Raw genomic sequence first — 27,811 nt, forward strand, 5'->3', positions numbered from 1 at the left:
GTTAGTAGACATAAAAATGAGGAAATGAGTCGAGGACATTTTTTTTTATTAGACAAGTTTTTATTCCCACTCATCTGGCCTTTGAATGGCATGTCTGACGCCGTCATCAGTCTGACAGCTCAAGCAGCGGTGCAGGTGGCTGGAGCCTGACCAGGGAGCGCATATTTTCATCAATATTTACACCTTGCAGGGTGACTGCAGCCTTTTAGATTGATTCTGCTTCAAGCCACAGAAAACGAGTTGTGCCACTGACGCTTGAAGGGGGGGGATATACACGGAGGGAGAAATGCTGACCCAAACTGAGCCCTTAGGACTTGGTCAGAGTCGAAAAGTAATTACAAATATCCTGGAACGAGAGCCAGGCTGCTTGTAATAGAGGAATAAGGAAATGTGGGTTTTTTTTTTTTTTGGTCGTTTTGCAACACGTCTAATAAAAACCGACTCCAATTTTGTCTAAGGAAAACAGGCCTGATTCCATATATTTGGCCCTCGAGTCAGAGGCACCACAAGGCTTTCATTGGCAGCAACATTAATGGGATGTCTCATTTAGGTTGGGATCTGAGTGATCAGGAACAAGCAACCACAACATTATGGTTTTATTGCATGTCTTATCAAGTTTAAAAACAGCCTTTTTTAATAACATTATTAATAAATATACACAATGTTGTGAAAGTTCCATAAAAGCATCCTCACAGAGTACAAATGCTGGGAAAGAACACCAATTTGAGCTTCTTCTGTTTTTTTTTTTTGTTTTTTTTGCTCCTCCAAGTTTTATATTAAGATTACAGAAAATTAACCGACAGTCAAATAACGAGAGACTTTGGATTTATAATACATGATGGGTTAGGCTTCGGTGGTTTGATGAGGGTCGTACCGTTCTGCATCCCTTTAGTGAGCACCTTGCAGATTTATGCCGTGTAGCTGCAGACATCGTACTCATTTGGCAAAACAAAAAAAACAAAACAAAAAAAAAAAGAAACATTCATCAAGCAAAAGGTAAAAAGAACAGATGTAAAAAGTTACCATCTACACGAGACGCGCTCCAGATCTGTGCCGCAAAAGGCAGGACTTGCCGTTACGGTGACGACATTCAAGCTTTCCGAACTCTGGGAACAGGCCTCATGCTGTCAGCTCAGTACAAGCACACGAATGGTAGCAAAGGAAAACGGGAGCACATTAAGTATCTTTAGAGGCCAGATCAACGAGTTGTTGTTTTGGACCATTTCTTCTCTCAGATCATTACCCTTGCGCTCCTCCGTGAGACAAAACAAAATGAATTAGCGCGATGTGAATGTGCTAGTAGGAGGGAAATTTGTCACAATTTGACGGAGGAAGAAAAACTGTTGCCTGTAGTTTCAGATTTAATGACCCAAGTGCGTGGTTCTAGTCAGAAGTTTACATACACTCCTCATGGACACGATGGACATTAATTTGAATATTTGAATGATGCATTTGAACTGTTTTTTTCTTGCAACTTCAGTATTGCATAAAAAAAAATGGTGCGCAGAAGTTTCGCTTAAATATCTATATTTACAACTTCCAAAGCTTCTGACAAGATCCTGGCTGAATATTGGACAACTCTTCTTAGCAGAATTAATAGAGATTATTTTATAATTGGTTTGTTTCCCCTCACTGAAGCAGCTTAAAGCACTATATTCACATCAATAGTAATAGTTCCTGCACAGTTCCTATGTGAGAGTTTAAACTTTTCCACCAGGAAAGAATAACGAGAAAAATTTAAGTCAAGGAAGGAAATAACGAAGTGCTCAAGGAAGTGAGGGAGCAAGAGACAATGGACAAGGAAAGGAAGTACATGTAAAACAAACTGGGAACTGAAGGCAGAAGCAAGAACATGTCATTAGGCAATAGTATAGAGATTAAAGACTGGAAAGAAAATTATTTCTCCATACTTATAAATACCAAAACGAAAAAACAAAAAACTGCAGGGCAGGAAAAATAACGTGAGCCTTCAACAGCATGTTTGATCTGGTTTGGTATTATTGTACCGTTGAAACACTCAACTGTGTTCACGTTTTCACGGTTTGGGTCAGAACTCAATCTGTCAGAAGAAAGGAAACGGGGAAGGATGTTCAAGAACCACCAAGCCTCAATCGCAAACAACAACATGCTGGAATGTCAGCATCGTGGTCTACAGCAAACTCAGCATAACATTAACGTCGACTGGGAGGGTTCTGAACAACTACTACTGCACGGTCCAACATCGGCACATTCAAACCGGATTGAAATCTGCAGCTGCCCACATGGACCAGCCCAATTCCTTCTTGAGGATTTTTACCGTCAGTGGAGACGAGGATTGTCACGATAACAGGAAGTTTATTCGGAGATGTCAGATTTTAAAATCTAAGCACACTACCAAGTGTCAAGGGCAGTTGTGCTGGTTTAATAATGTTGCTCCAGTTCATTTCAAGAGACACTGGTGTATTTCACGAAGTGAATGGAAAAATGGAAGACTAAAACCTCCAAACTGTTTTCGTTCACATCAATTACATACACTCCTCATGGACATGAGGATAAAGTTGTATGGTCTGGCAGGGCAAGTCAAGACTAGTACTAGAATAGACCTTCTAGTGAAAATGTATAACCTGCACTTCAAATGGAGCTTTGTAACAAGAGAACAAACCAATTTATTTGAATTTTACCAATTCTGTAGTGGTCAGAGGTCAAACATCCAGCCTGGGTTATGTGTGGATCATTCTGATGGTTGTTAAGGTATAAACTTAATCAGAAACCCCCCAAAATGTGTGTGTATGCATAATGAGTAAACAAAAAAAAAAGCAATCAAAAATAAATTGAAACTAGCTCAACAAATTGCATTTAATAATCACAGAAATGTTATATTTTTACCCATTGATATGGGATTTATGCTGATGAGTGTATATAAACTTCTGACTATGGTTTTACAGACCTCTAATTGCATCCATAATACATTCCACTGAAACTGTGTTGATTTTTGTGATATTTAATCATTTTCAGCCATTTGGTTAATATCACTTCATTAAAAATGACTTGAGTTGGACAGCCTGATTGTTAGTTGTATTGACACATTTGAGGCATTATGGTGACCGCTAAAGTGAATTCCCTCTGGAGGACGCAACGCTGCAAAGACATGATTGGACTGAGCTGTTGTCATTTTTGATTTCCCAAAAGGCAGGGAGGTCTCAAAGTTTCCACTAGACGTAAATTTACACATTTAAACGACATTATTTAAAAATTAAAAAAAAAAAAAAAACTGTCCGATAAAATACGTAGGACCATCAGTGCTTGAGTTTGAAGAACAGTTTTCAACTGAATCGCTCTCAGCTGAAGCCATAATTCCGTCTGTTACTTCTGCAGCTCCACCATCAGGAGGAGTGAAGAAGTTTCTGTACACTGTAGGTCTGCCTGCTTTTCCGTGGCAGGCAGGTAAGAGGTGCAAATATCTTCTGTAACTAGTGGTTGATGATTCAACATGATTGAAACGGCGTGTAAGAAACAAAAAAATAAAAACAAGAAGTGACGTCCGCTGAAAAGGCTTCATTTCTCGGCAGTGGTTTCTCTCAACCTACACTCTCTGAATTTCCAGCTGGTTAAGGTTAAACGTTCGATCCACCTCCACAAAATCCGAGCCCGAAAGCTTCCTCCTGCATATTTATCCTGCAGTCCAGCCGTCAGTCTTCATCACTACCTGCAGTGGATGTTTCAGTCTATCAATCTCTCTCCCCCTCCGGCCGCCTGCGAAGACGCTCGACCCCCAGGCTAGATGAATTTGAAGCACTTTGTCTTATCGTGGGGCAAGCGAGTCTTAAACAGCACAGAGTCCACTCTGAACTGCGTGTATAGCAGCGGCATGTAACCGTACACCTTGACAAAGAAGTTGATGCATTTGTGGCGCTCGTGGAAGTGCGAGTCGTCGTGTGAAAGGGCCTGAGGGCAGCCGGGGCAGCGGAACGTCCAGCGCGAGGTTACCTGAAATAAAACAGAGGGACCGTAAAGTCACAGTTTTTCACTTTGAAAGGCAATTTGGCAGTCTTCAAAACACACCGCTAACTGTTGCTGAAGGCCCTCTGGTAGGGAAGGAGTGTGTAGATTTACGATGTCGGTCTGTCGTAAACACGCCGTCTAGTAATAAATGTCCTTCCAAGCGAAATTCTGGGGAAAACTCAGGCGTAAAGAGCCGATTCGATCTGCCGTTTTGTAATTCATAATTGTGTGTGTGCAATATTGAAAGTGCCAGTTTGAGTAATGGCATGCCTAAACGGGCACAAACAAAAATACACAGGGTCTGAAGAGAATGGATGGATTAAATGCAAATAAGACGAGCAGCAGAAGGTAATAGCAGCATAAAGTTCTCACAACTTTGGGATTTCTCACTTTACAGTCAAACTTCTGCGCATTTTATGTAGATTTTATGGATTAACCAACACAAAGTAGAGCATTATTCCAAAGTGGGGGAAAAAATTATACTTTCTAAAAGTTATCAGTAAAAATCTGAAAACTGACTCAAAACATAACACCATCCTTCAAAGCAACAACACCTTCGGCACATCTAAATGTTGAGGTTAATATCCACTTTTCTTTGAGAAGAGCTGAAGCTCATTATCAGTTTTCAGATCACTAAAAGAGATGATTTTATCCTTTATTTAAACCAGATGTTTTTTGTGCTTTCAAAACATGCAGGTCAGATTGGGGAATCAAAGACTGTGGCTGATATCACATCATTCACCTGATTGAAAAAGGCTAGAAATATTAGTTTTGGTTTCATCTGATTAGTACTTATTCTTCCCTGGAATAATGTTTTGTGACATAACCCTGGACTTGGACTTCTCCACAACCTCATCCGTCATCAAAAAAGTAGAAAACTAGTAAATAATTTCCTTCAGTTTCACAATATGTCACTACTATATGCTGATCCTCCACATAAAAATCACCGTAAACATTTTTGCAGTGTGTTGGTTGTGATGTAATAAAAGGTGAAAAGTTCAGGAGATGCAAATATTTTATCTTCACTGTACAGAAGTTTATGAACAACAAATAGAAATGTTTGAATTATTGATAGCAAAAGTTAAACAGGTGATAAAAGGCAAAATGTCAAGGCTAAAAAAAATTCAAAATTTTTCATAAAACAAATAGGAACAAGAACCAGAATAACATGCAAAAACGTAGAAAAAAAAAAAGTCCAGGTTCAATTTTAACACGTCGACAAAATTAATAAGTGTGTTTGGCAATCAATAAAACAAGTTAAGAAAAGTCATGTTTAAACCTCTACAAATGCAGACTTATCTTCTCTTAGCGCACCAAAAAGCAGCTTTCTGTTCTTCCAAGTGGCTTCAAAACTCTCAATTATAGTGAGTGATGCGGCACACAAAGCAACACTGTACTGGTGGAAGTGGTTTTGAGGTCTGAACATATTTCAAGAACAGTGCTTGTTGGAGATATAAAGTGTTAAAAACAGATTTAAGTGTTGAGTGGTGGTAATTTTCTCCGTCTGGCAGACTTTTTACAGAGCACATTTTATTGCACAAGGAATCATTTGTGCACTTAAAAGACAAAAGACAAAAACTGTAAAGAAAACAAAAAACAAAACATATTATGAAAATGAACAAGCTCAAGAGGAACTAGCTGAACATTTTAACTCTTACAGGAGATGTTTAAAAGAAAATAACGCACTGGGTCTTTTTAATGGTATAATGTGAGAGAACGTTTTATTTGAAGTTTAAATTGATGACAGTTTGGTTGTATTTTGCAGATGGGGAAGCAGTCTGTCTAAGTTTAGAACAAATCCTATCGCCATCACTTTGTTCAGTCCTTAATACCAGATTAAACATTTAAGGGAAGCATTGTTCTGTTCTGCAAACCATCCAACACTAAATATTTCATTTAGAAGTGCTATCGACACGATGCTAAACTCTTGAAATGTTGCTGCAGAGTCGATGCTGCTTAAAGTTTCATTTAGGTGCATCAGCGATGCTGATGAAGAAGGAAAAATTGGATAAAAGCTTCGTTTCAGCCTCAGTTGTGAGAACATTGTAACACACAAAGCCATCAAAGGCCCATTTAAAGTCCATTCTACTAGGAGGTTCTCCAGAGCAATTGCAAAGTCCGCTTGAGACGGCGCGCCTTCCAGACAGAAGGAACAAATGTTGGCTAATCAAGCAGCAAGCGGCTGAAATCTTACAATGCATTGAAGCGAAAAACATTAGTCTGCAGCTGAGAGGGGGGGGAAGCCTGTTTCTGTCTACCGCCGCCTGAAAAATAAGGACACGCTGTTTAAAAATGACTGTGGTAAATCTGCTGCTGTGCAGACATGCTGCCCATTTAAGATTTCAATTATGAAAAAATAAATAAATAAAAAACTCGCAAAACATTCAGATTTGAATGTTGCCAATTTCTCACCAGCGGTGCAATAAAAAAAAGCTATTTAATTTCCAATCTTATTTGTCCTATTGGGTGTAGGAGGAGGGAAATATATTCCTTCTGCCATAAGAACGACAGATTTGCTCCAAATTCAATATTCAAAGGGTTTACTCTTCGGTGAAGTGCCGTCATAAAACACCCTCCCTCCACCAAAGATGGCCTTAATTCCCTGCTGAATATCCCCACCCTGATAAATCAGGCATAACTTTAAAACCAAAGGCTCCAGCAGCTTGATTACCGTAATTATTTGCCCAGGCATAAACATGCTGTGCAGCGATGAACGTCGTTCCAATAAAAACCCAGAACAGAAAAAGCAAGCATGACCCACCGACGTGAGCTTGTTTATGAGTTAAAGTTGGGTTTTTTTATGCGGGTAATATTGGACATGCCAGTTTGAGTAATGGAGAGTCTAAACAGAGAAAAATAAAAATACATTTAACCCAGGGGGAGAAACAGAAACTTGAAGAGCGAGGACGCAGCGTGCCGTTTCTGACCTTGATCGGTGGTTTGCGGGTTATGTGAGACACCAGAAAGTTCATGGCGATGTCCTCGCAGTTTATGTACTCGTCCACCATGTCCCTGATGGCCTGGGGCATCACGTAAGAGTACAGGTAGGCGTAGTACTACAAGGACAAAACACACACAGGGGAAATCTGTCAGCAACATGGCTGTATAAAACTCTACAGCGTATGATTTTATTTAAATTTTTTTTAATACTTCTTTTTATCCGACCTTATGGAAGAAAGCGGCTCCTGTCAGGACCATGGAGAGCTCACAAGAGTAGTTGGAGTTGTAGAGCCAGGACTGATGGTTGACGTCCCACGCATGATACCTCCCTGGGAAACCGACGATGCGATCTCTGGCCTCACGCCACACTCTGAGAGATACCACCAAACGGAGAAAACAAACAATATGAGTCATTCAAGATCTTACTCACATAGTCTGAAACTTTACTCGGGTTGTTCAAAGTTTCTCAGATTTGCCTCTCTTCATGTTTGTTATGGTCCCTGCTAATACAAAGGAGCAAAGGAAGAATTGTAGTGCCCTGACTTTTTCAAATTTAGCATAAGTTTTGTGATTTCATGTGACAAAGATGTGTGAAATTGTGAGGTGGAAAAACAATAATTTTCAACATTTTACAAATTGAAGTCCAAAAAGTATGTCATTCAGCCTGAGACAATAAAAGCAATACAATAAAGCAGCAAACCACCTTTTCACTGTATTTAAAACGTCAAAATATTTTGACGTTTTCACAAAAATGCTCAAGCTCCGACTGGACAGAACATGAGTGAACATTTATCAGATTTATGCTCATTTATGGCCTTCTAACCTTTATTGTTGACTATATTTTCAGGGTTGATGTTCATCAGGAAGATGAAGTCCTAGTCTGAAGTCTTTTTCAGCCTTTAAAAGAGTTTTTTCCACAATTATTACCTTTAATTTAGCTACATCCATCAAGATACAGGTTTTATATTAAAAACCACACAAAGTGGATGATTTGTCATATGTAACATCTAAAGCACTGGAATTTAGAGGTAACAGAGTAAAGATGGCTAAATGCAAATGAACTCCGTATTTATCAGACTTTTCAACGCAACAGTTATGCATCACTTTGTGCTGAAATGTATGGGGTGTGAATACTTTTCCAAGGCTAAGCATATATTCTTACTCATAACATCTGCACGACATCAGTAAAACAGAAACAAACACACTTCAATCTCAGTTCAGATTAGATAACTGGACTCCTCCCATCCAAGGAGATCCACAGAATGTCCAAAAGTAAATCAGCTTCTCCAATACATTCATGTGCAGCCACTTTAAAAATCTAAGATGCTCAACGGCACAGGGACTTCTCTCTCCCTGGAGAGGAGGTCAGGAAACATTCCTGAGTAATCATTGGGGGGGAAGTTTGAGAAAATGCATCACATATGACCCAGTACACAGACAAACAGAGGGCCGGTTTCTGCCTGTCTGGACAAGCTGCCACAGCAGCTCCAAACAAGATGGGAGCAGGGGCGAGAACCATGCAGGAAAAAACAGCTTTTATTTGGTTTAAACACAGACTTCACATTTTGAGATATTCAACAGACACATGCATACTTCAGTCTTTTTTTATTTATTGCGTCATATTCAGTGGTTTCCTTCAAAGTGGTGTTTTGAATTTTTGGGATGTTTCTTTTTTCCTCAGAGATAAAATGTTGCAACTACAACTGATTGAGAATTAGATTTGGCTCCAAGTAACAAATCTGACCAGATATAATTAAACTCCTAAATCTAACAGAATTTAACAAAGATCTGCAATCAGTCAGAAAACTGCAATCGGTGCACCGCAAGTAAAAACACACACCTCAGACCTACTGGCCAGGACCTGGTCATCTTACAGTCAAGTCGACCCCCAACTTCATTCTGTCCAAACATATTTTACGATCAAATGTGACGCCTGGTGTCTGAAAGATTAAAACCGACTCAAACTTGAGAAAATCCCAAACATAGGAGCAAAACCACAGCAGTAGAATCAAGGTACTGAAATGGTCCAGTCAAAGTCAATATTTCAACCTGATTATAATGCCATGGAGGAACCTCAGGAGGCTTGTGCAGAGTCAAACGTTGGAAAATATCAAAGAACTGAAGCCATGGCGTGAACCTCAGTGGGTCAAGAGTTCTCTCTAACTGATGAGGGAGACAGAAAAACTTCCACTCCAAAGGCTCTTCCACATGCTCTTGTTTCAGTTGCTCAATCTTAGAGTTTGAAATCTTTCCTGTAGGCGCAAAACAGAGAAAACAACACTACTCAGAGCTTCACTGACCTGAAGCCAAACATGATCTCGTCGTGCCGAAGATGAGCATCGTCATCGATGGAGAGGACGGCCTCGGTTTCCACGACGTCCCAGGGTAGAAAGCGGTTGTTGAGGCTGTTCTTTTCTGTGCGGACAACCTGCAGGCATGAGTTGGCAAAAAAGGGCATTTATATAAAGCAACACGGAGAACATTTTACATAACACCACCCAGAACAGTTTGAAAAGACATTGAAAAAAAAATGACTGCAAAGGAAAACAGGGCACCATGTCTTGAGATCTGTAACTTGTCTATTTTTTCCCCCATTGCTGGCCATTTTATTTTCTTATGATTGAAAATACATAAATAAATAAATAAAAAAAAACCAGGCCAAATTACTAATTAAACTTATGAAACACATTTTAAAACTCTGCCTACAATATACAGAAACATTAAATTTCACAGCGATTCTAATTTGCAATAACTGTTATTTTTAAGACTGTGCATTTCAGAAACATTAGCAAGGAAGCAGGCATTTTATTAATGTTGCCAATTCTGCTTTGTGTGTATTTGGGTCAATGACGTCACACGTGCTACAAGAATAAATCTGCATGTGCTTCTAATAGTAAACACAATGGGCACCATAACAATTAAAACCCCATTCAAATGCTGGTATTATTTTAGAAAAGAAATGATAAAGAAATCTCATAAAGGTTAATGGATGATTACTTGCCTTATGTGATGCCCTTAAAGCTATGTGTAAGTGTAATAAAGTATTTTTTTGTTTATATCCTGATTAGAAAAACAAAATGGGGCAAAAGAATTGGAAAAAACCAACAATGAAATGTTTTATAAGCGGCAAACTATAGCTGAGGTGTCTAGTACTGATTTTACGAAGCAGTCCAGCAAGGAGCTTTAACAAATCTTTAGCAGGATGCAAACAGGGAACATGAATCTTACCACAATAGGCAGGCCGATGTCTGGCCAGAGGAGGTCATCTGAAGGAGGTTTTGGTGAATTCCACACCACCACTACCTTGTTAAGGTACGGCAGCCCATTTAGCCTCTCCAGAGAGTTCATCAGCACTTCCTCCCTTTCATATGTCAGCATGACCACAGTGAACTGCTCTCGGGGGACGTTCCCTCCCAGAGCAGCCTGAAATTCCTTCCCAGAGCCCCCAGAGCCCCCACCAATGGGCCTGAAACCGGTTCCAGAGCCGAGGAATTTGGCTTCCGAGGGCAACACCGGGTCCAGAGGAGTGTGGGGAAACAGATGGAAGGGCCCCGGGGCCCTGTTCCATGATCTGTACGTGTCTGCTGCCGTGTATGTGAAGTTGCGGAGGAAGCGGGGAGAGGCATATGGAGGCTCCGTCTCTACGGGACCCAGATCCAGGTCCCCATTGTCAGCCAGGTTGGCGTCCGTTCCCGCCAGCTTCCCGGCTTTGTGGGGAATCTCATGCGCGGGCTCGTCCTTGATTGGAGCGGCAGGAACCTGGATGCTGGTTCGTATGCTTGCGAGGATGGTGTTGAGAACATTTTCAGAGGTTGAGAAGTACGTCTCCCAGAGAAAACGACCCTGCCGCCTCATGGCGAGCATGTCATTGTCCGATAGGCTGCGCAGCAGGAAGTGGAGCTCTGTGACACGGGGCTTGGGTACTATAATGGAGGCTTCAGTCCAGCGGATAAACTGGTGGTAAGGTAGTCTAGAGTGGTCCCCTAACACAACAGGAATCGCCCCTACCTCCAAGGCCTCAAACAGCCTCATGCCGCAGCCTGCTGAGGCAACCAGCTGTCCATCCCCTGGAGCGATCACCAGGGCGAACGTAGAAGCCTTGAGCACCTCCAGCCTGTCCTCCCTCTCCCCACAAAGAGCCCATTCTGTCGGCAAACTGGGCTTTGGGTTCTTGCATGTGAACTCCACCAGTACCTGATCCAGGTGGCTGTCCTGGACTGCTTTTAAAGTGCCAATTATCCGATCATCGTAGTCGGCGGGCGGATCTCCCTGCAGTTCCTCCTCAAACGATTGAGGGGGCGCCTCCTGGAGACTGCTCCTTAGAGACTCCACCCTCTCACCCTGGAAAGTGAAAAGGTACTTCCTCTTTACAGGAACCTGTGGCGGAACCTCCAAAAAGTTGGGTTCTGAGAGAGCGTGGACCAGCGGGGACACAACTAGGTCGAATCCCTCACGGTACTGCTGCTCCAGGAAGGTGGACTGGGCGACCGCTGCTCTTCCTGTGCTGACGTTATACAAAAAGTTCTGAGTCATGGACTTCCTGGAGAAATGCACCAGAACATGATTGTGTCCATCAGATCTCCAGTAAGGAAGAGCTTTCAGCTGCTTCTCCAGTTCTGAAGGAGACGGCAAAGGGGAGGACTCTAGTATCTCTCCCACCAGAACTAAATATAAACAGGCGATACTTGGGTTATCAGTTACATAAATATTGCTTTTAACGGATGCCGCAAAAGCCTGCTTCACCAGTGGGTCAAGATTATTCCCCCAAGCATAAGAACTTGTGTCATAGACATAAACGGGAAACCCAGATGTAAGAGGACAGCGTGCGTAGTCGAAGCAAGACCGCAGACGACAGGAACGCGGAGACTTTGGTGGAGGTAGTCCTGGGTCCTCTTTGTCTGGTAGCAGTCGAACAGGCAAAGACAGCTTGGGCTGGTTCTGGGCCATCAGTTCTTTATAGGAATGCTCGGTCTGGCTGATGACGTTTTTCAGCTGCAGCAGATCCTGCTTGGCGCTGTCGATGCTGCGCTTGCAGGCCTCGATGCGGAGGTTGAGCCTGGCAATCTCGCCGTTGAGTTCCTGCCTCTTGGCCTCCAGCTGCAGCAGCTCCTCGCTGACAGACTCACGGATGCGGCACAGGTCCTGTACGTGTTTGGCTTCGCACAGCTCTCCGCCAGGCCGGGGCCCAAAGATGCGCTTGTCGGGCCCGCCGGCTTCATCAATGGTGGTGAGGTAGTAATGGGCGATGAGCGGGAAGAAGACCAAGATGAAGAAGAGCATGAAACTGAGCCATGTGAGACGTACCCGGCGCAGCACCCATGTCTGGCCTCCGCCACCCACTCCGCCACCGTTACGCTGCATCGTTTACCGGTCAGTCCTTTCCTCGCCCCACCAAGGAACCGTTTCTATAAGGAGCAGCAGCCATGGTCGACCTTGTCAGCAAGGTGGTGGGACAGAAACTAAACCATTAAATCTTCTCTAAAGGTCATCTGCTGCAGAGTTCCTCCACAAAGAGTCCCGTAGGCGGTGTGGGCTGAGGCTCAGCCTCACCTGTACTCTAAAATGTACTCTGTATTGTTACCCACTAAAGTTGATGCCATTTTCTGTTGAGAGAGGTTCAACTATTCCTCTGAATGTTTGCCAGGAAACAGTTCAGCATATGCAAAGGGATAGTCCCTTGATGGATGAAGCCAGGAGTACATGATGATCATGTGACGGCTCAGATGTGCTCATTTTCTGATCCCCCATCAGAAAACCCACAGGATGTTGATCTTTTTAAATCTCTTTAATCTTCTTAAAATAGAAACCTGAAACAGAGAAAAGCAGGAAACAAACAATAAGTGCCATAGATCATCAGAGGCAAGAACAAACTCTTAAGTACAGATCATGTCATGGTGGTTTCATTCAAATATACAGCAATTCTGGCTTCACACACCACAACACATCTCATACATTCTTCTCTGTGCAGGATTGTCCAGCACAATGCAGATCTCTTGCTGTGGTGCTACTGCAGCTGTTACTACTTGCAGTCTTTTCATAAAATGATTAATTGTATTGATTAATAAAAGTTTAGGTGATATGATCCAAAAAGAAAAACAAAGCATAAAGCGGATGTAATTAGTGAACAGCTGCATTTAACAGTTTTTTTGTGAAACTTCAGTAATTTGAATAAAGGTATAAGGAGTAGTTAAAAAAACATTCATATACCTTGAACCTGAATGTGAGGAATCCACATAAATTAGCACATAATTGTAGAATGACAAGTGTAGGATGTTTTCAAACATTCTACCAAATAAAACCCAAAATGTGGTATTCATATGTATTCAGCCTCTTTCATACTCCAAAGTGAAACCCAGATTTTTGTTAGGGACGTGCGGTTGGAAGTGAAGTAAAAAAGCAAGTTGAGGTGAAAGAGACAATAAGTAGGGAAGCAATATGTATGAGATTTATAGTCAAAGCTTTGCAAAGCCAGCCAGAGGCTCAGCTGCTCAGCCTGTGCATGATTGCCTCCCACAGAAGACAAATATCACTGAGCTGAACAATACAAGGTATCTTTGGTTTTCAATTAACTTTTCAATTTAATCTTTTTTTCCATGTCACACAGAGCCCAAACTCTGGAGAGCCGTCATTTGTAACACACACCCAGCCAGGAAATTAACATCAAAAGCACCTTCAGCAAATCTCATTAAAGCCCTCCTCCTGCATCCTGACCTCAACGCAGACTCAAATTATCGAGCACCCTTGATAAGAGTCCATGCTAGAGAGCGATGATTGCCTCAGGACCGGGAAAGGCTCAGGCATACAGAAGATAAACAGCTGTGCCATCTGATGAATAGTGTTAAACTGATATCTCAGTATTGGGACGAAAAAACACACACACACAAAGAGCATAAAAAATATGTATAACAAGTTTTCCGTCGGTTTCTAAGAGCAGCGAGAGATGTGCTGCTCAAGCTACAGCTACATCAAAAGCCTTGTAGATGTCACCTGATAGGCCAAGAGCCAAACAGTTCTTATCAAGCACTTTACAAACCCAAAACACACCGAGCAAGTTACATAAAGCAGTTCAGAGCAACACAAAGACCAGAGGAATGTAGGAGGCGTTTATCCTCACTGACATAATCACCTTTTGATAAGCGAGTTGTCTGAGCTACTGCTACATCTGAGCTGCCGTAGATCAGGCCAGAGACCGAGATCGTCTTTAAAACAGACATTTATCATTTCAGACATCATTTCTGAGTCAAATAAACCTCTGCCTGCTGCTCACAAGTCATACATCTCAGACTACAACTAATGCATGTTTCCGTGTTCTCCTTGGACCTATTGGCACAACTCGGGGTGATGAAACAAGCCCAATAAGTCCTATCACAACAGTGTAAACATGCTAATGCTACACTTGCACTTTAGAAAACTGCTCAGTCTAATTACTGAATTTCATTAACTTCAAAAAGTGAAAGTCGTAGATAGATTACACACAAAGTGATATATTTAGTGATGTCTTAAAACTATGGAGAGCTTAGTGCGTCTTACATTTATATTTCACAGGCCGCATAAAAAAAAGATTGTTCAATACAGAAGTGTTTTAACCACAGTTGCGTCAAAGACTGCTGACTTAACAGTTGTCATTTAACCGTCAACACAGAGTTAAGACATAAAAGTACTGGTGGATCACGGAGAAACATGTCAAAAGCAATTATTATTAAACTCAGTGAAAGAAAAATGATGAAACAAAAATATAACTTCAACCTTGGGAGGACTATTAATGCATTAACCTTTTAAATGAGAACAAAATACACAAATGCACAATTCATTTTAGGATAAACAGCCTACAGGTCAAGTAATGCTTTATTATTTAGAATAGTTACCGCTGCACTTAATGTAGGACGGTTTGTCGATGCAACTTATTTCTCTCTGGCATTAAGGAGGTTGCATATGAAATACAAATTCACAGAACGGATGACAGTTTGAACACTGGCCTCCGTCTTGCTGCACAGCGACGTCCCTGAACTGCAACTATCACAACAGCCTGATTAATTAGTGCATGACTGCCAGAATTAGAGGCCTCATGGCACACAGATGTTAGCAGATGTGGCCGCCAGGCCTAATCTGGAACCAAAAACATGCTGCCTTAAAGCGCTGCCTGTGGCTGCCTTCTGGGAAACGGAGCAACATGCATAGATAAGTCCAAATTTCAATCTCTTCAGTAGCAGTTCTCTAATCTGCAGAAAGTTGTCCCTCTGCTGTAGACAGCCTAATCTGACTGCAGTTTGCATGGAGAACACACAGTGAAGCATTGATCGCTCTCAACTTACTTTGTGGGGATCGATGATAATGCCATCATTACCTACCGCCAAGCTGCGAGGCTTTGGCTGCCATTAAGGGAAGCTGATGGAGCCATTTTACTTGTAAGACTGAAGCAACATTAAACAGAGCCACATAAAAAGGAGATAAAACACAACATGTCTTTGCTTATGCGGCACAGACTGCAGCCGTAACACCACCACACCACTTTGCAGTCGTACCTGCATGGGTTGCAGCCAAATTAATAGTTATGAAGTCTTGCTTCTCAGGGGAGAGGGAAGCTGTAGCCGACCAACTCATCTGACCCAGATAAGAAAAGAGCATTTGCACCACATGAAAAAGCACCAAGCAGGAAAACCGTTGGTTGGTTCCATGAATAAATTAGTATGCATTACTCAGGAAGTGCTAATATGATTTACTGATTCAGTCAACACGGCCTAATTTAATTTTATAGAAAATTTGCAGCGCGTAGCCAAAATGGCAGCAAGAGCATCTAGTAAGGTTTGCACCAAAATATGCATGATGATGGGTTTAAACCATAATAATGATCAAGAGGTTTAGATGAAGTGGATTCATGAGATTGACAGCAGCAGGTGCCGGACACCGAGTGGGACTCAGATAGAGGGGGTGCCGTCTCCGATTTCCCAGACATCAGAGGGCTAGCTCTTGTATAAATGTTTGAACAGCATCTCTGCAAACTGGCAGCACTTTACGAGGCAAAATTATTTTTGTAGGAAACACAGATGAGACTGTGCAGTCTTCCAGCTGTAACAGGTTTTTAAAAGAGGCGACAACAAATTTGACAAGATCCAAAACCAAAACGAGCAGCAGAGAGCGCATTAGCAGAAAGAAGTTAGTGAGAGAAATTTGGGGTGAAAGTGTTTGTTTTGTTCCTTCCCGTCTGTCCATGAGGAATCCGAGCTTTAGACACAGCTGACAGGAGGAGCCAGAGAAGCCCACAGGAAGACTCCTACTTAGTGGAGGCAAAGTTGTTGAATAAATTGCAACTGAAACTAGAATAAAATGATTCTGAATGTTTTGGCCTCCTTCATAATCATTTAAAATGAATTGTGTTTGGCTTCCAAGAGCAAACACTGATTATTTAGAGAGGAACACGACTTCTGCAGGATGATGCTTGGATGCCGAACCACAGCTCATTAAATCTTTTATCCTGTTTTTGTTCTATTCTTGACATTGTATATGTGCAGTAGTTTTTCCCTTATTAAAAACACACAGCATTGTACATTCCCATAAGTACAATGGTGAATCCAAAGTTCATGAGACAATTCAAGCAAAGAACATAAATATTTATGGCTTGGCTACTAAAGGAGATGCACTTTTCATCATTTCACCATAAACGTATGTACCAAACTATTGTTTTTATGTCGTTGAAATGATTAACCTACAACATGCTAACTAGTGAAGCTAACAACATTCCTAAAAATTACCAGTACTGTCTAATCAGGCTCAACACTCAGAGGCCGACAGAGAGCAAAACAGCAGAAGAGACAACATTCTGTGCGACATGGACTTTTACTGCAGCATTGTAGCTGGCATTAATTCAGTGTTTAATATGGAGTTTTTCCACTATAGCATAAATCTGTTCAAAAACAGTACAGACCCATTCAATATATTACATTTAAAGTTACTTTAGGAACTTATCACCAAGCGAAACATATAGATCAATTACACACAGATGGATGTTTGAAAGCCTTTATCTCTGTTAATTATGATAATTTTCCACGTACAGTCAATGAAAACGATTGGAATATTACATCAGACCAATAAAAGTTAATGGAGGAAAAAAAAACTTTAAACTGATCTCCAAACAAGCTGCAGCAGCACATGTCAAATAATCCTGATGGCTTTGGGACCGCGTTATGTTGCTCTCCTTATGGAGCTTTGGCTCCCTGTGCTCACAGACTATGCTTCCATTAAATAACTGGGAATTTATAGACAATATTAAGGCAAGGCATTCCCAGCAGAGGTGCCAAAGAGAGAAAAAAAAAACATTCAGGCAGCTGACGGGGAGGACAGTCGCTGCACGAAAGTAGCAGCTGTTAAAACTACGGGTCACCACTCATCTCCAGACAGCTGACGGAGGATCTTGAGGAGTTTTTACACTGGAAAGTTACAGAGGTCACTATAGAGATGTAGATCATTTCAAGGAGTCAGAAAAAGAAAAAGTTTTCATGTTAAATATTTAAAATCCAATATGAGGCAAACACAAGACATGAGGTTAAAATTAACAAGAACTGAATCTGTTCACAGAGAAGAAGTCTGAAGAGACAAATGAAACCAGCCTAATGAGACAGGAGAGGCAGCCTACACAGCAAAAAGGCCAGCAGGCTCTGCCAACTCCCAGCTTATACAAAATGCAGTATGTTGCAGCTCATTTTCAGCTGCATATCATTAGTAAAGAGCTTATTCTCCTATAGGTAAATATAACGCGGTTCTGGAACCTGCTGACGAAGATTTTCATCAAAAAAATGATCGATAGTGGGACAAAGTCATGAGCCTGACTATTTCAGGGTCGTCTGTCAGGGCAACACCCACCATCAGGAAAGCAGGGTAGGTTTTTTTTCCCCAACCTGTGATCCAAAAGTGCATGAAAACATGTAAATTTGATCGCAGAAAAGCAATGTAGGCAATGCCTACATTTACCCAAGAGTGAATGAGCATTTTCACTTTATGTATAAATTTGGAGCATCGTTGCATCAGATTTGGTTAGTGAGAGGGCCTTGTGAGGTTTGGACAGAAAAACAAACTACATGTTAAAAAATTAAAAAAGAAAAAAAAAGAAAGAAAAAGTCAATTTTCCACTTGGAGCATCTTCTTAATTTATAGGCGAGCCTGTGTTCACAATAAAGTGGAAGTTGCCAACAGGATCAATCATACTCTCAAACACAACTTGAGCTGAATACATTATTGTGCTAAAAACCATTGTAAAGCCATTAATGGCCACACCAAGCTTCAAGTTCGCCCTAATCCAAGTATGATTAATGGGCAGCCATTACTTGAGTCGACTGCATGGAACAGAAATATAATTTTTGCCATTGTGCAGTCAATATTTTACAAAACAACAATCCTGTAGCTTATTATCTGCTACTTGGTAGTTTTGTCTCATTGTGTGCAACAGACTGAATGTGGACCACAGACTAACCCCAACCCTGTCTGAAGACTTCAGGAAGATTATTCACATCCATGCTAAAAGGTAAATGCCTAAAAATTATCCCAAACTTTTCTTTTTTTTGTGAACCTGAGGTTGGCAAAAAGAATTGGTTTCACAGTAGAAATGCAATAAAAATTAAATAAAAGCCGTCCAGTAAATGGAGCTCATGTTTTTCAGCATTGTTAATTTTACTAATTGGTAATAGATGCTAAGGGCGAGTTGGAATGTTAACACCTTAATATTTTTGTATTAAACCTTCAGTAAAGCCACGTTTTACAGCAATTGCAGAAGTTTGAGAATACCTGCTGGACTGATGAAAGAAATGGGATCTTTTTGGCCATTCAGAAGTGGTTCTTTGAAATTGTCACGTCGATGGTCTTTCAACACGATAATGACCCAAACATGCAGCAGAAAGCATTGAAAACGCCTGGCATCATTCCCCAGAGTACAAGTACAAGGCCTGCACAGAAATATGTCAAATGTAGCATTATTGCTGGACATTATAGCACATTTTCCTCAATCTCCTTCCTGTTCCATTGTCACAATGACCCTCCCATTTTCCTTACACTTCAGCATTTTGTTCACAAAATCTGCCTAAAGTGTGAGCACAAGAAGATGACTGCTCGGAACGTGAAAAATGAGTGACAAAAATGTACTTTTACAAGAATATTCCATTGCAATACTACGCAAGTTTATTTTGTAAAATGATAACGGTTTAGCAGGTTTGCCATATTTTTTGTCCATTGCATTTTTATTTGTTTACATAAATAAAATATTTACAGTTCAGGATATTTCAATGTCTGTTTCTCTACTGTACAGAGGCACAAAAAAATACTAGCATTAAACAAACAGTTGGATGAGATACTGAACAAATCTGACCAGAGACTAATGAGCGCTGCTTTCCTGTCATTAACTATTAAACACCTATTTTATGTCAACAAAGTCATTAAGACCATTAAAGCCCTGGTGTGATGACCCGAAGCAGGGGCAATTAAAGACTAGCCTCCGTGAGGACCTCTCAGCTCAAAGCATATTGAAGTGTTGACCTTTACAGCTCAGTGAGTGAACTAAAACAAAACACAGACTGGCAGAGACAAGCAGGGAATCTTGTTTGGAAAACAAACTGAACACAGGGAAAAATGCATTGCTCTGCAAAAAAACAAAACACCTCTTGCAATGACACACACAGAGATGTACATAGATAGAGGAAAAAGCCAGATACAACACAGGGGAGAGGGAGCGAGTTCATAATGACAGATGGACCTGGGTGTGTTCCAACCTCCAGGGCTTCTGCAGTATGACGAGGATTACACAAGAGAGTAATTCAAGGTGCATATGTCCTCGCCAGATTGCCTGGATTCATCTTACGAAAGTCAAATACGAAACATGTTGTGAACTAGCGGTGATAATGTCGACAAGTCTGCGGCGATAACGTGCTTGCATCCTTGGCGTTTCCAAAAAAATAAAAAATAAATAAATAAATAAACTGGGTGAGAAATCAACAAAAATGGATCACGCCTGATCCACAAGTGCTAATTTGTCGATGAAGCCTCTGTCGTTATACTGCTGCGGCACGTGTGGCGCCAGCAGGGGTGAGGTGAGGAGAGTCTCTCGCCGCTGCATTAGTGAGAAGTGAGGATGTGACAGCTAATTAGAGTCAAAACAGACATTTGGAGAAACAGGAATCCCCCCAACCCACCGTTTTTCAGCACTAAACAGCTCATGCAGTCTTCTAATGAGGCGAAGCCAAAACATCTAGAGAGATACTCTGGGACATTGTTTTTCCTCATTTCTACTCTTTGCAGGACATATCCTACTGCAGCTATAGGTTTCAATAGCTGCAGTATTACTATTTTTTGTTATAAAACAAAAAATAGTAATATCTTTTGTTTTATAGAGTTAGAAGAAAGCATGAAGCTGGTTCTGCTTCATTTCCTTCACATGAAAACAAGGAGAATATTTAAACTCTGTTTATGCATCAAAGACATGAGAGATTCGGGTTTTGCTGTAAATCTGCAAAACTGAAAAACAACGATTCATGAGGAGGCTTCCAGTGAAAACTCCCCAAGCGAGACATTCCACTAATTTGCCTTGATGCAATGTGAAAAGCAGCATTTCCTGCCCTTCTCAAACCACTCTGTCCATGGTTTTAGATTTTATAATTGGGTTTGAATATGAGCTACATTGTTTATGATATTGCATGCTGCGTCGCTGAATTAACATCCTTGAGTTTCTAAAGGGCTCCGAGTCTTTCCAAAATGTCTAAATGGGGAGCATTTCCACCAAGAGCTGTGGTAGACCTTAATTTTGAACTGCCTGTGACGTGTGGTGTACTCTAGTGAATTGCTTTTCAACGGTTCTCATTATCGACAAGCGAGTGAGGGGTGAGAGAAGGAACACAACCAAAAGAGAAAACTATCTGTAGAGATGAAAGAAAAACTAACTCAATAATGCAATAAATCACAACATTAGATTTATGGGAAATTAGCAGTGAGTTCATGTTGGGAGTCCTTGCTTTCTGGACCTATGAAGAACCTACACGAGCTTTTTCTGGTCAACTGCAGAAATGTTGGAGCAAAAAATTATTTAGACCATTACTTTAGGAATTCTATTCTATTCTATTATTATTCTATTTTAATGGAACACACTTATGTGACTCCAATACATAGTATCTAGAAGCAAGAAGTCGTCTAGTAATTTTGGTTTGATCAGGGGTCATACATATGCTGCCATATTTTTTAAGAGTCAACTGACCCAAAGACGGATCAGAACCACAGTGAATGGAAACATGTACAATAAAGACAGAAAAAATATATTAACCAAATGATATTTGAGGAGTTTGACTATTATTATAATTTGATACATACTAAAGGCGCCAACAAAAATGAACTGATGAAATAAACTGCTGTGTGAGAAAATAACTATTTACAGATATGGAAGAAAGTATGAAGGGACATAATGGGAGTAAGAATTAGCAGACAGTTGAATTTGCCGTAAATTGCAAATGTATTTCTTCTGTAAATGACTGCTCAATAGTAAGAACTCCAAAATGACTGATGAGCAGAAATGTCAGTGAGTTTGATCAATATCAGCACCAGTGAGTCAACTTGTGTTCCAGTGTTTTCAGCGTACCACTCTAAAAGTGCTTAGCAGAGATTTTAGAGAAACCAAAGTTCAACAAAGCTTTTTCATTCACACATGTTCCTTTTCTGACCATGTACTCACAATGAACTGGTGCTAGAGTCGGTTCAAAGCTGGTTCAACCTTAGAGCTTCAATGAACTGGTTTTGCATTTCTAATTTGATCCAGCCATGCCATTACATCAGAGTAAATGTCTGTTCCAGCACATCCTTTGAACCCTCCTCTTGTGCATTCTAAAGTTTCTGCAGAGCACTGCAGTGCAGGGAGACCTTTTTACCTTCACACATCATAGCATTTGCTTGATTTTGCCTGCAGTCCCATGTCTCAATATCATCAGTCTGGATTTATAAAAAGATCTCTGCATAGCAACTACGTTTTTGGAATGCTGCAGTGTACAAGGTTTCCTGGCCAAAATTCAAGAGCTTATTGTCCCACAAAGAGGAAATTCAGATGGAAAATAAGGAGAAATGAAACAAATATTACAAGCATAATCAATAATTGCATCTGATGCGCTTAAGAAATCCCCCTAAATACCTCTTGACCATAATGATTCATTGAAAGATAGATACACAACAAGGGACGAGGCCAAAAACCTCAGAAAGGAGATCACTGCGTAAGACAAACGAAGAAAAAATTGCTGTATCATTAGGGATAAAGTTCTCAATGATACGGCTGGAAGCACAGTCTTCGTATTTAAAAGTTAAGGAAATATTTACTATATCACGTGGTTGAAAGAGAAAGAAGAAGTTCTCAACAGACTTCTGAGGAGGCATGTGGTCAGAAACTCGACTGACGGCAAAAGATGCTCAGCAAGTTCTGGTGGCTGCAGCCACGGCATAAACTTAATGCCTGATCACCAAGACAAAGTCTGCTTTATTTTGATCACAACTAAAAAACAAAAACAGAGGTTTGAACATTCTGATACATAGAACAATTAAATAAAAGAAAATAAAAAATTAGGCCCATAAATCAGGGCCTAATTTGATACAGGAAGAGGGACGTATGTCGCAAAAAAAACTAAACGTATTGTGGAGCACGGCAGTGGTTTAGCGATGCTCTATGGCTTCTTCAGTTCCTCTGGCACTGTAAACCTGCAGCACATGCAGGAAAATTGAGATTCAATCAAATGAGGAAATCAAATTTCAGACAGAAAATCCCGTAAAAACCCACTATGTCAGACGTGAATTTAAAGTAAACGAACGCTGAACAAATGGCCTTAATATAATAATAAAATAGCTGGTGCCCATCTCCAGTTCTGGGCGAGAGGTGGGGTACACCCCGGACAGGTCGCCAGTCTGTCACAGGGCAACAGAGACAGACAGGACAAACAACCATGAACACACACACTCAGAAAATTTGGAGAGGCCAATTAACCTGACAGGCATGTTTTCGGACTGTGGGAGGAAGCTGGAGTACCCGGAGAAAACCCACGCATGCACAGGGAGAACATGCAAACTCCATGCAGAAAGACCCCAGGCCGGGAATCGAACCCAGAACCTTCTTGTTGCAAGGCAACAGCTCTACCAACTGCGCCACTGTGCAGTCCGAGACATGGGTGGATGGATGGAGGCAATTAATCGTCCAGCAAAATCTGTTATTGTGACAGGCCTATTTATTTCTGGTACAGATGCTAATTTAAATATCTTGTCAATAAGCCCATCTGCAGTCAGGCTCATTTTTAAATGTAACTTCATTTGTACTGGAGAGTTTGACTCACTGCTTTAAGCAGCACTGAGTCAGGTTTTACAATTTAACGGAAATAATTGACAAATGCACCTGCAATATTCAGTTAAATATTGCGCAAGTCATTTACCAGTTGACTGTTATTGAACATTTAACAAAAACAGACAAGTGAGAAGAGCTATAACGCTTTACCTTTATACATATGGTAAAGATCAGTTCATGAAAGTTCTTCCTTGGGCGAACTGGAATTAAACATGTGGTCAGATGACTGCATCAGACAGAACTGGTTTTAAGATGGGAACAAACAACCCAGCACTGAAAACATCTCCGCACCATCAACCAAATTTGTTCCAGTAATCCTGGTTGCCACTCTTCAGAGAAACCTCCCGAGTTTAAAAATGTGTACCAATGGTGTCTGACCTATTCATTAAGCAACATTTAATTACAGACCATCACATGCTGCTCAGTTAACCATGTGACTCTTCACAATTATCTTAAGAGGTTAAACGTGACAGAAGAGTGTCAGGCTACAAACTGGCTTTCTTACCATGTTTCTTGTATATGAATCAAGACATCTGCTTCTATACACAGTTCTGGTCACACAAAATTCTGAATATTGCACTACTTTATTAATAAAGGCAGTCTCATATTTTCCTCTATGGTAGCATTCAATAAAAATATTTAAAACATTTGCTAACGAATCAAGATTTAAAGACATTTTCCAATTCAAAAGGGAAATACCGATCTCTTAACTGTTCGTTTAATCTACAATCACGCTTTGTCTGGGTCAAACTGGATCCAGCCGTCAGAACTTCGAGTGCTGTGACAGCTCAGTGTAACAAGAAGACACGAACAGAGAGGACGCACAGAAAAAAAGAACGGTCTTTTTGTATTCTACAGTGGAGACTCATTGTGTAAGAGCCAAGCTCACTGCTGCAGAGGGTCTCATGCGCATTTCTCTCCTTCTCGATGGCAACAACATCAAAGCACAGGATTCACACTCTTTTCTGTATGCATATGAAGAATATGAGTTTTTATAAACACTTCTAACATCAATCCATCATCTATACTCACTTATCAATTGGTGTCTGTAAATGAATTGGTAGCCCAAAAAATGGTGTGAGGGAGGTCTAACTTTAAAAAATTGCTGAATAGATTTTTTTTTTGTTTCCAGTTTTTAGCCTGTTGTTTCGCAAACAGAGCAAGTAGAAGTTAGAACTCTAGATCTTTTCAATACCATTAAGATTTAGACTTAAACCAACATAACTAAGAATTTAGATTACTTAGTAACTTATTAAATTTTTTGATGCACATGATGCATTTTGAACATGTTTCTATGCTCCTGAGACCATCTCAGAACATTTATGAAAAGGTTTTAAGACAGTCTGGAAAATCTGAACAGATTTAAAACTTTCTACACTCTAAATATTGATGAATATGTTTTTGACTTCCTAATAAGTCTTTAAAATCCTATAGAAATCCTGTCACAAACTGCTTCCGTTTTATGGTGGCAATTTCCCTAGAAAGGTGGCTGCACGACTAGTTATCCCTTAACTAGAGTCAGTTCACTATGGTAACCTTTAAGGATTCCCAGGATGTCATTGTTTAGCATCAAAAGGGCTTTAAAGACAAGAGCAAGATTGCACCCTAATCCCCCACTTATTCACTCAAAGAACCTCAAGGAGAGCCATACAACTGCCGTGAAGAAAGATTCAAGATACCAAATAAAATCCAGAAAGTGTCAAAACCGGTTCCTGAGGAGGATTCAGCTAATGGCTGTTGCCAGCGCAGAGCTTATTCAAGAATGGCAGCAGATAAAGTGAGAGCATTTCTTTACACACAACTTTCCAAGACAACCGTGAAGGACAGACTGACATTCTGCTTTTCTATAAACTTTTGCTGCTTTTTCACTTTTTCATTTTTAGTCCAGTACCAGAACTTTTTTTTTTTTTAAATCACCAGGGAGCCAGTGTTGTAAATGCACATACAGTCACTTGACAAAGAACCAATTTTTTAAATGTCTTCAGCCACTTTGTGACTGGTTGAAAATAAATAAATGGAAAAACAGCATTTAAAACTACCTGAGAATACACAATGAAATTCTGACTTGTTGGACACCATGTGTAAAATTGAGAAACAAGGAGGGAATTTGTGTGTTTAAAAAGTTCAAGAAATAAAGCAACTGATGCAGTTTGTAGCAGATGTTTTAGATTTGAATCTAATACTCTAACTTGATTACAGAGCTACACTGACAGAGATCCCAGGAGGTGAATGTTCTTTCTGTTCCTCAGAAACCTGCAAACAGCCACGAACTCCATGCAGCCTGCAAATGCACAAGCACGACTCCCAAACATTTGCCTTGACATCTGAGCTTAATTGTGAGTTCGCTGCCAGTCTCAACACCACACTGTGCCAAACTTACCGCATTAACTGTTGGGCTCAGTCCAAAAATAGGACCACTTAGTCAGCCATGACAGATGTAGAGAAATAACCAACTTGTCGCTGAAAGCTACTAAAAAAAAAAAAGTCAACTAAATCTATTCAGATTAAAAAGCCTGTAGGAGACTTTTTAATCATTTTGATTAAGTTAAAGTTGTTCATATTTTTTTCGAGGGTGCCAACAGGAAGAGAAATAATCAATTTCGATTAGAAAAATCACTTGCTAAGCGTTCAAAAACACTAACCGCAAGGAGAATCAGCCGGGAACGCAAACACCGATTTACCAATTTGTCTCCAAGGATTGTGGGTAACACGGCAGACTCTACATGCAGGCAGTAAAATCCTACACCGCTAACTTATAAATCCTCTTTTTATCTTGCCATAGCAGCCATACTTGCTGGGTCCTCCCCAGAGCTCTTCCGCTCCCCCCTCCCTCTACATTAGCTGGCACGGACCGCAACAGATTGACTCAGTCCGACAACAGCTGCCAGAACGCCGCGAGCCTCGTCCTCCAGACACTGACGGATTGTGGGAGGCAGCCAGGGTGATTAGCCCCTGACGTGGGAAAATTATTGCAGCGTGCCACCCCAAAAGCAACTGCACCTGAGCATACCATCAAGCATTCACTTCAAAATCATGTAATGCCCTTTTAAAGAAGAGGTACAATTACTAAAGGATGCAATCAAATCCGTTCATGCATTGTTCTTAATTTGAACCTAAAAATGATGTAGACTTAAAGATTCATTATCAGAAGCAAATCCTATTAATCTCGATGCTAGAAAAGTAGACAAAGTCACTTATGAGGACAAAGCTAAAACTACCTCTTTTTATTCAACAGCAGTTTTCCTGTTCTCAAACAACAACAAGCTGCACTTGACAGAAATTTCACTCGTGCCATTGATTTCTCTCCATCTTCTGGTGAAAAACTGAACTAAACAACCTCCTATTATTCAATAAACATCTGGAACAAAGCGTAACTTTTCCAGACAAAAGCCAAGGTCGGCTAGAGCGCTTCAACTCGTAGATAGGTTTAAAACCTTTTCAACAGCTCAGAGCAATTAATTTCCCCATCTTCCACGTTTCAGCCTTGTCGTTCTGTATTTCAGCTGACTAAAACCCTGAATCTGCGTTGCATTATGTCTCCAAAACCTTTAAAAGCCACTAATGAAACAGACTTTCTGGGGATGCTGATGCTACTTCAAAGCAACAGACAATCCTGTCAGGGAAGCATTATGAACACATTCATGTGTCACGCTGTCTTCTTTTGCTTTCAGTGCCGTTTTTCTTAAAAGCAGCTTTGCCTTTAGGTCTGCATGAACTCGTTGCTTCTCAGAGGACGAGCAGAAAGAAAAATCTGTTCTAGGTGAGTCGTGTTTCTGTTTACTAAGAACAAGCTTAGAAATACCACAAAGGGGGAAGTAAAAACACAATAAATCTACAAGATAAAAACGAGACGCTTGGGGGCATTACTTTTTTCCCAGACACATGATAGCAGCTCCTAACCTGAACTGTTTCTGCAGCCCTTCTTTATGGAAAGAAAAACTGCAGTGTTGTGTCTATATGTTCAGTAAAAAGCTGCAACAACGTGACTTTTAAATGAAGGATACAGACTGATAACACAGAGTAGGACTATCTGCATGTCAGTGCAGCTTTAATGAATGTTGTGTCATCACAGACGCACGTCTAACCATGAATTATGCTGAGTTATCACGGCACAAAATAATCAAACCCCTTCAGGAGAAAAGCAAAAACATTTGAAACCTGATAACAGGGATTTAATACATTTTCCACAAGTAATGCCCCCCCCCCCAGCCCCCATCACCCATTAGTCTGCAAATATGATCTGCACCGGATCACAGGGCAACCGAAACAAAGTTCAATCGACTTTTTCAGGAAAGTGTCTGAGCATCAACAGCCTTCTACCTTCATATGCACACAAGATGCATATTCTGTCCATCTTGTGTGACGCGTCAGCCTCTCTGCTGGTAAACCAGCCCCACATCATGATGCTGCCATCACCATGTCTGACAGATAAGCCTATCCTTGGTTTCTCCTAATGTATTTGTGGTCAAACAGTTCAAACATTGTCTCAATTAACCAGAAAACTTTTCTCCACACAAGATTTGGCTTGTTCACGCAATCAGCTGCAGTTCT

At 40.8% G+C, this 27,811-nt stretch overlaps 1 protein-coding gene across 1 annotated transcript in view; it reads right to left on the bottom strand.

Moving 5' to 3' along the window:
• Nucleotides 1-29: 29 nt before the first annotated feature.
• Nucleotides 30-27,811, bottom strand: part of extl3 (exostosin-like glycosyltransferase 3) — a 31,640-nt gene continuing 3,858 nt past the window's right edge. The window contains exons 2-6 of the mRNA XM_008397458.3: nt 10,150-12,728; nt 9,222-9,349; nt 7,147-7,291; nt 6,909-7,037; nt 30-3,966 (exon numbers count right to left, since the gene is read on the bottom strand). Coding sequence (XP_008395680.1) covers nt 3,757-3,966; nt 6,909-7,037; nt 7,147-7,291; nt 9,222-9,349; nt 10,150-12,282 — 2,745 coding nt within the window. The 5' untranslated portion in view covers nt 12,283-12,728 and the 3' untranslated portion in view covers nt 30-3,756. The remainder of the gene's footprint in view (nt 3,967-6,908; nt 7,038-7,146; nt 7,292-9,221; nt 9,350-10,149; nt 12,729-27,811) is intronic.

This window comes from Poecilia reticulata, chromosome 21 (genome assembly GCF_904066995.2).
Source record: "Poecilia reticulata chromosome 21, P_reticulata-male-v2, whole genome shotgun sequence".
Lineage (NCBI taxonomy): Eukaryota > Metazoa > Chordata > Actinopteri > Cyprinodontiformes > Poeciliidae > Poecilia > Poecilia reticulata.